Below are 13,427 nucleotides of genomic sequence, written 5' to 3' on the forward strand. Positions count from 1 at the left end.
GTATACTACCTGTGTGTGTGTGTGTGTGGTGTGTGTGTGTGTGTGTGTAAACTGGAGCAGCCAGGAAAAAGTTCCACTGTTTCTAAACTGATTAGGGTTAGAAATTACACACATTTACACACATATATCAAATACATATAAATAATATTTTAAGGACTGATACTAAGATATGTTATTGTAGAATGAACTGTGAGAACAAAGGATTTAACCCTTTTCGAGATAAACCAGCAATTGATAAGAAATAAAAAACAGAAGCCAAAAATTACAATACTTGTCCACAGAACAGTAGGTGAGTAACCAAGCCCATAACTTATACTTAAATTCCTCTCCTGTATATTTAAACAAAATAAAACATTTTTTACTACTAAAATCTTCAGTATGTTAATGTTTTAAAATTAACTTCTATGTTTAGGTTCTTTTCACTGAGCCATTTTTGTAGAGCTTGGTATATAATAAACTGTAAATGAGAGTAAATGTTTTGCTATCCAGCCTCTACTGAACATAGATTGATATTAAAGAAAATTAATAGTATTCTTTGTATAACGATTATAATGTCTTAGTTGTTCTGGAAAAGTAGGCAAAATCATTTATAAGAATTTAAATACAATACACATCTCTCAAAAGTAAAAAGAGTGAATGGATTTCAAGTGTACTTTTTTCCTCTAGTGTTTAAGAATAGTATATGATGCATATGATATCTTCTCATAATAGCACCTGACACACAGTTTTACACAGGGATTGCAAATGGGTATGTGAGATAAAGAGCCCTGAGGACTAGTCAACTAGTCAGTGAGAGAAGAGACATGAGATTTCTGATTTCCTCAGCTGAAGGCTGTCTTTTCTAGTTAGTGCTACTTCTCTTACTTGTAATGTACTCCAGGTAAATATTTCTAGCTGAAAAGGCCTTAGCACAGAGCAGACAGTATGAGTCTGAAAGAGAAAGTGTCAACCACAATGGTGATAAGAAGTAGGCCTTGTTGGCAGTGCTGCATTGCAGAGGCAAAACATACTTGTGTCTCTTCGCTGTGGGCTAGGAGGCTCTATCTGCCTCTGCCACTGTCCCCTCTGTCCTAAATGCTGTCACAGGAGCAGCAGAAAAACCACTGATCAATACCACCAAAAAAGTGACTAAAATGGAGGCCCAGCTTAGCTGACAGCTGGTTGGCATGCTTTCCCAGACGATAAGAAATATCACTTTGTACTTTAGCAAGTATTTATGAGCCTCTAATATTTCACCTGCTCATGAACTATGTTAGTGGATCCACTTTGAAATTTAAATATAGCTCCACCGAGAAATGTGTTTACTAATTCTTACATTAGTTGAGAAATTATTGAGTTTGCTATTTCTTTTTCATAAATATAAATATTCTGTGATAAAGGTGAAACAAAAATACCTGGTAAAACCAGCAGACACTTCTATTGTTTTTGTTATACTCCCATACACAATTCAAATTTTTCTAAATTTTATAAAAGCTTCCAAAGTTTACTTATAATACTTCAATCGTCCATTCATTCAAAAGCTTGATGGCATGATTTTTATTTTTAGTTTTTTTATTGTAACATCAGTGGAAGTTTATATGCAAAGAAACATATTATTTTCATCTTTATTATATGTGGGTAATATAAGGATATCAGAGTAAGAAGTGTGTGTACAGAGAGTGAAATTATATCCAAGAGGTATGAGCATATATGCCATACATGGTGATCAGCAGAGATTATCATTTATGTTCTAAGAAAGTTTGGGCATATTTATTAAAAAATCCAAGAAATTAAAAAAATGAAAAGCAACAGTATTCACAGACAAACGAGTGAACAGCCAATAAGATCTTTCATTGTTTCTGAACTTAGTGTGATTAAAAATCATGGTGTGGGGAGAAATAGTCCAGGGGTTTGCTCAAGATGGTGGCTATCATACTTGTCATTCACAGTTGAATCCTCTAAACTATATGACCAAAGGCAAAAACAGACCAACGAAAAAGGAGACATGACACGAAAATAACTATGATACATGACAGAACTTACTGATGGATTTTTGCTCAATCCTACTTCTTGGCCACACAGAGAAAGGACATGCACCAACTTCTCTTTTGTTCTCTTCTGGAAAAGAAACACAAGCAGGTTTCATTATGGGGTCCTGTGAGCAAATCTGCTCTAATTTTCTAGCCACTAGCCATACAGGGCAATAGCACTTGACATATAGACAGAACTGAGATGTCAGACACACAAGAGTATGAAACAAGAACATAAATTGTAATTAAAACTTGTAAAATATTGAAACCATGTTGAAATAATATTTCAAATATAGTAGGTTAGGTAACATTTATTATTAAAATTAATTTGGCCTGCTTTTCCTTTTTTTTTTTTTAAAGGTAACTGTTAGACAAGGTAAAATGAAGCTCACATTATGTTTCTGCTGGACAGTGGTGATCTAAATTATCCCAAGGGGCGTATATGTGTGTGTATGTGAAAATCAATCCCTAGGTTCTTCAAGGAGATCTAGCACTTCCTTTGATCATCTTTTCTCATGATGTTAAACTTTCAGTACTAGCAAGGCTTTCCTTACACTTTATTAAGTTACAGCATGAGTCTCTTTTTTCCAAATAGAAGAATACTTTCTGTAGAAAGAAAAAATTCATTTCTTTTAAGCTATATCAAATCTTTCTTAGTTTCTTCTTCCTAAAGTTAAACAGATTCAGTTCCTTTCCTTCATAAACCTATTTTCCAGCCCCTTAACCATAGGGATTCTTCTATAAACCATTACATTTTTCCAGTGACAGAAAACCCAGGTCTCAGAATGATTGGTAAGTTGAGAATTTTAAAAGCAATCTTCCTAATCTCTTTAAAATGATTCTCCCCCCTTTAATCTGATTTACAGTTTGTTATGTGGAAACTGCTAGGAGGCCAATGCCACTCTTAGATCTTTCTTCTTACCGGAACTCAATTCACTGCATCCTTCTTTCCAAATTATAGAGGGGACAGACACTCAATATGGTGTCTGCTCAAGGTCAGAGACAGGAGGACTTTGAGGCTGAGAGATGGCGGAAGACTTGCTAAATGATTTTCCTAAGTCTTAGTGGTCATTTTATAATTCTGGGAAGGAATCCATGTAGAGGGACACTTTGGGCTGTATATTTTTCTTCTCTCTTCCAATGAAGTTTTCAGCTGAACACTCACTGAGAAACTGCTCTGTTGCAGCCAGCACTATGCTACATGTTCCATTCCCCTAACCTTTAAGAGAGAAGGTGAGTCCTCTCGGGCACCCACTTTGTCCCTCCCAGCACCCACTTCACCTTTTTCGGGTAACACTGTCTTTCTTTTTATCTCGGAAAGGCTCCATTCCCACTAAGTGAGGCAATGTCTCCCTCAGATACCCTGCAAGACTCTTTCTAGAATTGCTATGGATGTCAAAAGAGGAAAGGCCTCTATTGCTCTGAAGTCATCAGAGCCAAAGACCATGTAAACCTGGAGCTGCCAGAGGTCATCTGAGCCTCCCATACAAAAATCCTGCCTGAGAATGAAGTCAATGGAGGGGAAAACAAGGGCCAAGATGTTGGGAAGGGAAGGTGGGGACAGTAAGAAGGAGTGAGTCTAAGAATCCAGTTTCTGACATTTGTGTACTAGGAGCCAACTGTGCTTGAGGCCAAGATGAGTAAGTTAATAAGTTCCTTTAACACATAAGGTAATTTTTCAGTGGGTTTCTGTAACAAGTTAACAGAAGACCCCTGAATAATGCAGAAGTTTTACTTGACAGGAAGCTCAAGGGCATCTCTGCTATGCTGTGATGACAGAACTGCAGAGAATCTGGCAGCAGTATCCCTGCCCCTCTGCCATCCGGATGGCTCAGCCTGTTCATAGACACTATGGTTGAGGTGCCTGTTCTATGGACAGCAGACAGGGTGGTCTTTGTGTGTGCAGCCCTATCAACCCTTTGGGAGTCCAAGTGCTCTAGAATTAGTTGGGAGAACTAAGGATGTGTTGTTTGGACTCATTTAGGAGAGTGGCAGAGGGGTAGAATTTCTTTAAATGTCTGAAGGGCTGCCATGTCAAAGAGACCAGATTTTATTTTCTAAGTCTTGAGAGAACTAGAGCCAATGGATAGAAGCAACAAAGAGTCAGACTTCAACTCAAGGTAATGAACTGTTCAAATAGAAAACGGGTTCCTTGGAATGCCACAAGACCCCATCCCTAGAAGTGCTGAGACCTATATGGGAAACCTTGCGATGGTGAAAGGGGGAATCCCTTATGACACAGCCATATGGACTCAACAGGTCCCTAAAGTCCCTCCCAGGGCTGTGGGTCTAGGATTGCATACCTGAGAATACTGGGGCCTTTTCCAGCTCACAGGAACAAGGACGTTGGAGTTGGAGCCTGAGGAAGTGGAAGATGTGCTCCGGGTGACGGCCATGGCCCTGGGCTTCCCATCACGCCCAGAAGAATTCTGGAGCTCATCATACCGCCTCCCGATGATTGGAGTCTTGAAAAGAAGACAAAAGCACATTCTTCTGTCTCAATAGTTTTGTGATATATGAAACCCTTCTCCCTAGAAGCAACCAAGAGCTGCTTATTTGATTAAAGAGAAGATTAGAGAAGTTCAGTGTTACAAGTGGGCTCATTTTCTCAACATTCAAGCATACATTATGAATCAGTTTGCATCTTCAACATTTTCTCCCCTCTTTAGCGGCAGAAAAATGCAACTGCTTGTTCTTTAATATGCTTTAGAAGCCACTGATAAAGAGAAGCAAAATATGCAGGAAACCAAATAGTCAGTTTTCGATTGTTTAAACTTGAAAAAATTTCTTACAGTTAGAACAAGAGACCAAAATTCCTTTCCCTCTCCCAACTTTTCATCATTAGTCTTTATATGCTCTCAATTATTTAAAAATGTATTTAACTTATTTATATCTTTTCAGTTATTCAAATGACTGAGGTCTGGGCCAGGTACTTGGGCAGCACTTGAGAAATTTCACTTCCCGAGAGCTCCAGAGTGTGGTGGCTGCATGGGCAGCAATTCACAAACTCGAGCTCTGAGCAGGTCTCCTCCGCAGACACCAGCTGATGGGCGTGACCTTGGCAGCGGCAGAAACTGTCAATTTTACACCTGGCTCCTGAGACCCATCATTCTGGAGCAGTTCTGGGTCTCTGGGGCATGCTGCTAACTGGCTGCATGTTTTTTTGTACCTCTTCGGAACACAACAAACTCAAATCGCAGAGTAAAAATAGCTTTTCCCCCAGCCAGGTTAAAAAAAATGTGAAAATGGACCAAGATTAAATTGAAACTGTAATGTTATTTACATATTAAATGTAGATGCAGGTGTCACAATGGCAGCAAATAGTATCTCATCCTGGATACTGAAATGATGAAAGGTCAGTGAGGACCATTGCATAAAAAACCCAACTTGGACATGACCTACATAATAGTGCAAGTAAGTTCCATATAAGCACACCAGGTTTCTTTCTCTGTCTCTTTCTTTTTAAATATACTCTAAGTTCTGGGATCCACGTGCAGAACGTGCAGGTTTGTTACATAGGTATACACGTGCCATGGTGGTTTGCTGCACCCATCAACCCATCATCTACATTAGGTATTTCTCCTAATGCTGTCCCTCCCCTTGTTCCCCACCCCCCGATAGGCTTTAGTGTGTGATGCTCCCCTCCCTGTGTCCACGTGTTCTCACTGTTCAACTCCTACTTATGAGTGAGAACATGCGGTGTTTGACACCAGGTTTATTTCTTAGTGAACTTATTCATTCAGCAGAGTTTGGAAATATTTACTAGTGATCTACTATGCACCAGATGTTGTAGCGGGCCCTAGTTATAAACAGGAACAGAGTACTGTTTCTGCTTTGGGGGTTCATGAGTCATGGGGTAAGAGATGTGAAAGCAAAGTTATTTCATACCTTAGACTTCAATATAAGCCTCCCAAATGTCTGTTCATGGACTACCAGGTAAACATGACCACTGCCTGTCCTTTCTTTTCTTCCTGATTCCTTAGCTTGGGTCCCTAGTCTCTTGCTCCTCCCTCTCCCTCCCCTCCCCCCTTGAAGGCAAGAATTCAGTTTTACTTGTTTAAAAAATAGTGTGGACTGGGGAAGCAACTATAAAAGTGGAGTCTGTATTCCTGTAAACTTCGGTCATCTGCTGAACTGGCTGTTGTTCAGGGAGAAACATTGTGAATATAAAGACATGACCATTGTCAGATAAAGAATGAGTGAAGGTCATGGTTTAAAACGCTTATGATCGTTCCATTTTTATTTTTTTTATTTTTTTATTTTTATTTATTTATTTATTTTTTTTTTTGAGGCGGAGTCTCGCTCTGTCACCCGGACTGGAGTGCAGTGGCCGGATCTCAGCTCACTGCAAGCTCCGCCTTCCGGGTTTACGCCATTCTCCTGCCTCAGCCTCCCGAGTAGCTGGGACTACAGGCGCCCGCCACCTCGCCCGGCTAGTTTTTGTATTTTTAGTAGAGACGGGGTTTCACCGTGTTAGCCAGGATGGTCTCGATCTCCGGACCTCATGATCCGCCCGTCTCGGCCTCCCAAAGTGCTGGGATTACAGGCTTGAGCCACCGCGCCCGGCCGATCGTTCCATTTTTAAATACCTCTTTTTAAAATCATTTTTTACATAACTGAGGCTAGTTTCCATTTTTAAAAGCTGTCAACTGAGAGTCCCAGTGAATATGACACTCAATGGGTTCTTAAAAAAGCAAAACCTAATTTAGTCCTTAGAAATCTTCATTTGAAATAACTGTCAAATACGTCTTCTTTTTTCCAGGCAACTACTTTTGACCTTTGCTACTACAAATTCATGCTAAAGTTCACAGAAACAGTTAACATAGCTAAGTACCTCCGAAATATCGAAGTGGAAGTCCAGGGTTTTCCCAGGTAATTCCTTGGAAGCACTAGTCCACACTCGATGTATTTCTATTTTTGAGAGGTCACTGTGCTGGTATGAAGGTAAAACAAGGCTGGCTGACCGAGAAACTACGAGCTTCAAGATATTCAGAGCTTCTCTCCAGTGAACACTCTGCAGGAAATAAAACATTCAAGGGTTAAAAATAATTTCATTTTTTTAAAGCTAACGTATGTCAGAATGACCAGTGAGAAGCCAGTGACCAGTCAGAATTCACTGACTTAAAACAGTGCAGGAGGTTCCATGATAAGTAAAAGGCAAATGACATAAAAAGACAATGTATATATAAAAGGAGCTACGTTTAGGAGACAAGCAAATAAAAAAAGACCAATTTTGTCCATTTCAGCTAAATTAAATTCTTATTAATGAGGTACCACTATTGGTAATGAGGCACCTCCTTAATTTGAGAAAAAAAAAAAGCTCCCAATGCATTTTATGCCATTGACTGTTCAATTCACTCTTTCTGAAAGTTCTCCCCACCTCCGGTTTCCAGTCGTTTTGGTCCTCCTCCTAGTTCTCTGGCTCCTCCTGCTCCATTTGCTTCCTGGGTACCTTGATCTCTGTCTTCAGCCCTCTTTTCTTCTCACTTCTTGTCTTCCTCATTACTTAACACAGGAATCTGGAAGTCCTTCTTAATCCTCCCTCCTGGTAATCTGTTCCCCCACTGCATTCCTGCTGGCATTGGCTCAGTGGCACCCTCTTGGGCCTTGCCTGGACTATCTCAATGGCCCCTTACTGGTGTCCTGGCTTGCAGCCCTTAAGTTCATCAGATCCAGCTAGAGTGAACTTCCTAGAACTCTTCAGACCAAGCCACTTCCCTGACTAAACTCCTTCACAGGCTCCCTCTGGTGGACAGGGTGGAATCCACACTCTTTGAGCACGGCCTGCAGGGGTCATCTCCCCCAGGCTGCTACTGGAGTTCCCCAAACTTGGCAAGTCCCCTCAGCCTCTATGCCTTTACTCATGGTATGCCCTCATCCTTCAATACCTTTTCCCTCCTTATTGGCATGTCAAATACCTACTCTTCATTTAAGACTAAGTTGTACCATCTTTCTTATCTGACAACCTCCAATCAGACTATGTGCTGCTCCCGTAAAAATATTAGAAACATAGATAAATGAACTTGATAAAAGTTGTTATTTTTTTTTTGCCTGGACTTTGTGGTCAAAGAACATGAAATAAAACATCTATTAAATTCTGCACAAGGGAAGCCATGGTTTAAATATGAAATAAGCTACTGTTTGAGGTACAATACAAAGTATCAGAGGTGGCTCGCAGGCTTAAGATAAAATGGACAGCCTTATTAAACAACAAAATGGGGCACGCATTCGCAGAAAGGTGTGAACTGACCACCTGGCTCCTGTGAGTGAAGTGAGAAACTGTTAACTGACTGCCTACCCCATGTGGTGTAAGTATTATGGAGCAATGCCACTTGAAAAATGATGCTTGGATGTCACTTTCAGCATTAAATAATTTCTGTAACTAATTTGGTGAAGTAAAGATGGAAAGGAATGTCTAAAATCTATACTGTATATCTTCGTCAATGAGTTTCCAGAGAGAAACTAGCGTTTGCCCTTGAATCCTACAAGTTACCAAGTACATTCCAGAGAAGAAATAGAAGGACAAATACAATGTAGAGAAAAATATGCCTTTGCTCTGGAGCTAGACGCTCTCCACTGAACCCCACGGTGGCCCTGCACTACTCCCATGGCCTGGAGCCTCCCTGCTTTAGTCTGTGGTCATGTGTTCCAGATTAACTTCCAGGCTTTAGAAACTTGTCCTGGCGTGTTTGATCTATCTTCCCATCTAGCTATATTCCTATCTTCCTACCTATCATGCTGTTGGCCAGGCTGGAGTGTAGTGGTGCGATCACAGTTCAGTGTAACCTCGACCTCCTGGGCTCCAGGGAAACTCTCTCCCCAGCATCCTAAGTAGCTGGGACTACAGGTGTGCACCACACCTTGTGGATTTATTTTTTATTTTTAATTTTTGTAGAGATGGGGTGTCACTTTTGTTGCTCAAGCTGGTCTTGAACTCCTGGCCTCAAGCCTCCCAAAGTGCTGGGATTACAGGTTGAGCCACTGCGGCTGGCCTTTATATTTATTTTTATTTTCATTAAAATAAATTGTGTTTCTGGTCTTCTCAAGAGTACGGCTTTAAATAATCAATCTGGGCTGGACGTGGTGGCTCACACCTGTAATCCCAGCACTTCGGGAGACTGAGGCAGTGGATCACGAGGTCAGGAGTTCAAGACCAGCCTGGCCAATATGGTGAAACCCTGTCTCTCCTAAAAATACAAAAATTAGCCAGGCGTGGTGGCACATGCCTGTAGTCCCAGCGACTTGGGAGGTTGAGGCAGAAGGATTGCTTGAACCTGGGAGGCAGAGGTTGCAGTGAGCTGAGATTGTGCCACTGCACTCCAGCCTGGACAGAGCGAGATTCAGTTTCCAAAAAAAAAAAAAAAAAAGAATCAATCTGTAGGTGTTTGGAGATGTCCAAGTATCCTGCCAGGAAGGCTGCCTGGTACAATAAAACGAAGACACTGGCCTTGGATCCAAATACCAGCTCCAGCCTTTAGTAACTGAAATCTTGGGGGCCAGTCTCTTGGAAAGACTGTTTATTATGGAAATATTAAAATATACACAGAAACAGAGAGACTAGTCTAATGAACTCCTTTGTACTCGTCATCAATTATTCACATTTTGTCATCTTGTTTTATTTATCCCCTCAAACAAACGTTTTTTGTTTGTTGAAGTATTTTCAAGTACATTTATGCAAGTTTCTTAACCACCCTTCAACTCTAAAGCGACAATTTTAGCCTCTGAATAACCCTTCACATGTTGAGACACTGGACCTAGAACCTGGCACATGTGAAAGTTCCTACAGTTCCTTGTCCCCTCTCCTTCTCTGAAACGGGATGTAAAAACCAAGATTCTGCCTCTTCCCTCCAAGTCAGGCGTGTACTTTCAATACTCAGCCTCTGGCCCCAAGAGGCGGAAGTGTGCCTTTTGAAGGCACAGGCATGTGCCGGGGTCTTGTGCTCTCATTCTCTTCAGAATACTACTCAGGGTGTGGCCAGCTCCCACTCTTAACTGCCCTGGCTGTGTCATGGATGTCAAGGAATCAATGAGTGGTCTGGTACCTGGACGGTTTTGTAGCCAAGCTACAGGAAAAGCCTCCGTCTTTTTGGAATGACTGGTTGTTTACTGAAGTTATCCAAGTACTCACTTGCACATATTTTTCAATTGTCTTTAGAACTTCCACGTTGAACTGTTTGACAGGAACAACAGAAAGGTCCATGTAGCTGAGCAGACTGTAGATCACCTGGAGCAGGGGCTGCTGCACGCTAGGGAGGCCTTTCTCCAGCAGCTGTGGGGGGCAAAGTGCAGTTGGAGTCAGTCACACACCAGATCTCTGTATGGAAGGACCCGTGTTTTCCAACATTTTTAGGATTGCACATTTCTTTTTTAATTTTTATTTTTTTAGGAGACAGGGTCTTGCTATGTTGCCCAGGCTAGTCTCAAACTCCTGGCCTTAAGAGATCCTCTTGCCTCAGCTCCCAAGTATTTGGGATTATAGGCAAGTGCCACTACACCTGGCTTGATTGCACATTTCCTTAGGAGAGGAAATAAAATCCTAACTATGAAGAACTGAAGATATTATCAAAATAGACTATATCATGTGTGGAGGTGTGAATATGTAAGTATAAAATTCATGTGATGAAATATTAAAAAACACCTCAAAAGGAAAGCATCAGACACCAATGATCAAAAATTACAAATTCAAACAAAAGATAAAATCTGTCAGGTATCAAACTGGCAAAGATTAGAAACTGATAATACTCAGAACTGATGGGGAGATAAAGAAATGGGTATTCTTACGTATCAGTGGCAATGTAAATTGGATAGACTGGCAAATGAGATCAAGAGCAATGAAGAGGTCCACAATCTTTTGACACAGTAATTATACTTTTAGGAATGCATCTCAAACCAGAGATAGATGTTAAGATTTATGTATAAGATTTTACCACAGCATTATTTATAATGGCAAAAACATACACAAAACAAGAAAGCTTTGTAAGCAATTCAAGCATTGAACACTAGGGAAATGGATATATAAGTTAACAGCAAACTGTATAATGAAACATCATGCAGTTAACAGACTGACATTTTTAAAGACAGTGGAGGATATCAGATAATATTAAGTGGGAAATGAAGGATACACATCTATTTTAATAGATGATGCCAATATTGACATGAATGTGTGTGTTATATAGAAATAACATTGGAAAGAAATTTAAAAATGTTAGTATTGTTTCTCTATAATTTTGAGGAATTTTTCTTTTCTTTTTAAAAGCTTTCCTGCATCTTCCAAATTTTCTGTTATGAACATATACTTCTTTTATAATCATAAAAAATCAATTATATTGTCCAAAAGGAAAGCAAAATAAGGAAAAAAAAATATGTGACAGACATCATGATAAAAGTTTACACATAAAAAGTTAATAGAGATGATCCAACTAAATGCTGAAATTCCACAATATTTACGGAGTGGTTAAAACACGAGGAAAGAGCTCGGCATGGTGGCTCACGCCTGTAATCCCAGTACTTTGGGAGGCTGGGGTGGGTGGATCACCTGAGGTGAGGAGTTCAAGACCAGCCTGACCAACATGGTGAAACCCAGTCTCTACTAAAAATACAAAAATTAGCTGAGTGTAGTGGTGGGTGCCTGTAATCCCAGCTACTTGGGAGGGTGAGGCAGGAGAACTGTGTGAACCCAGGAAGCGGAAGTTGCAGTGAACCAACGTTACACTGCTGCACTCCAGCCTCAGTGACAAGAGCAAGACTCTGTCTCAAAACAAAACAAAACAAAACACATGAGGAAATAATGATGTAAATCTATAATGTGGAAAAATGAATATCTTTACTAGAAAGAAAATACATAAAATAATTCAAAATTATTAATAAAAAGTATTAAATTAAAAAACGAATACATGGAATGACAAAATTTAGTGGGGATACAGGAAAACAAGAATATTTATACATTGTTTATAGTATTACAAATGGGGGGATCTTTATGAAGACCAACTTCTCGAATCCATTGAAGAACTAAATAACATACCCACAGTCCATGCCACAGGACTGAATAATTCGACTTCAGGAAATGTAGAGTCATTTGATATTATGTGATAAAATGATTTTGATAAAATCTATTATTATTTGATCAAATTTCAAATATCATTTGATAAAGGTCTACATAACAGGACCGTTTGTAATGGAAAAAATTATGAGCATTAGCAACAAAAGGGAGATGGTTACACAAACTGTGTTACCTTAACCTGATAGACTTCCAGAGTTATTCAAAGCAACACTCTGTGAGCTACCCCAACACACAGAAATATACACACAAAGTTAATAATAAGTGAGCAGAGCAGGTTCCAGGGAATACCACAGTGACACAAAATTATATGTATGTGCATGGCCAAGATCTGAAAGAACGTGTAATTGAAACAGAAGTTAATATATATTATATACAGTGGGACCTTGGTGAAGTTCATAATACATTTTTTGGTGATAATTTTGTAGTAAGGACTGAACAGAACAAAGTGGATAACCCATTTTTTTATGGGTAGTAAAATACACATAACATACAATTAACCTTTTTAACCATTTTTTAAAAAGTGTATCAATCTGCTTTGCAGACTGCCAGAGTACACTGATACACTTTTTGGTTGTTACAGAAGTACTTGGCTTGGCTAATATAATTTTCACAAATTCTTTCCGTCTGTTTTCCCAAGTACATTCACATTAGTATGCAACCATCACCACTGTCTACCTCCAGAACTTGTTCATCATCCCAAACTGAAATTCTGTACCCGCAAAATAATAATTCTCCATTACTAACTGCCCCCAGTTCCTGGTAACCACTATTCTACATTTTCTTTATAAACGTGCTTAAACTCTGTGCCTCATATAAGCAGAATCATGTCATATTTGTCCTTTCGTCCTCTGGTCTTTTCCACTTAGCATAATGTCTTCAAGATTCACCCACATGGAAGCACGCATCAGAATTTCTTCCTGAATGATATTCCCTTGTATGTACATGCTACATACAATTTGCATTTTTGAAAATTCTTATGGTTAGTGAGCCAAACAAACATTACCTCCTTGCTGTATACACTTCACCTTATTTTAAAGGAGGCAAGGTCTGCCTTTGTAAGCAGAATAAATCAGTTCTCTCAGTGCTACTTCTGTGCTGAGGTGTGTGTGTGCTTGCTTAGTTAACTCTTGCAGGGACAGGTACGACCAGGTGACTATTAAAACCAGCAGGGTGGTACTTATGAGAGGTTCCTTAAAATGTCAGAGACGTGGGTGTGGAAAGAGCAAGTGAATCCTGGGCCGCTGACAGTTTGAACACAGTTCACACATCGCTGATCTGTATTGCAAGTCAAAATCCTGCAGGATCAACTATAAATGTTGATGGCTGGGACATCTCTCCTCTGCTAGGTGGATGCTTTC

The 13,427-nt window shown here is 39.9% G+C and overlaps 1 protein-coding gene across 6 annotated transcripts in view; it reads right to left on the reverse strand.

Moving 5' to 3' along the window:
- The window catches only part of FRY (FRY microtubule binding protein), a 270,718-nt gene that overhangs the window by 46,411 nt on the left and 210,880 nt on the right, over window positions 1-13,427 (reverse strand). For all 6 annotated transcript variants that reach the window (XR_004443018.1, XR_004443019.1, XR_004443020.1 and 3 more), the window contains exons 47-50: window positions 10,138-10,278; window positions 6,844-7,023; window positions 4,313-4,474; window positions 2,023-2,097 (exon numbers count right to left, since the gene is read on the reverse strand). Coding sequence is in view for 3 of the 6 variants with exons in the window: in XM_033235758.1 (XP_033091649.1) it covers window positions 2,023-2,097; window positions 4,313-4,474; window positions 6,844-7,023; window positions 10,138-10,278 (558 nt within the window). In the remaining 3 variants the exon portion in view is untranslated. The remainder of the gene's footprint in view (window positions 1-2,022; window positions 2,098-4,312; window positions 4,475-6,843; window positions 7,024-10,137; window positions 10,279-13,427) is intronic.

The sequence above is a fragment of the Trachypithecus francoisi genome, unplaced genomic scaffold (genome assembly GCF_009764315.1).
Source record: "Trachypithecus francoisi isolate TF-2019V2 unplaced genomic scaffold, Tfra_2.0 Contig01461, whole genome shotgun sequence".
In the NCBI taxonomy this organism is placed as follows: Eukaryota; Metazoa; Chordata; class Mammalia; order Primates; family Cercopithecidae; genus Trachypithecus; species Trachypithecus francoisi.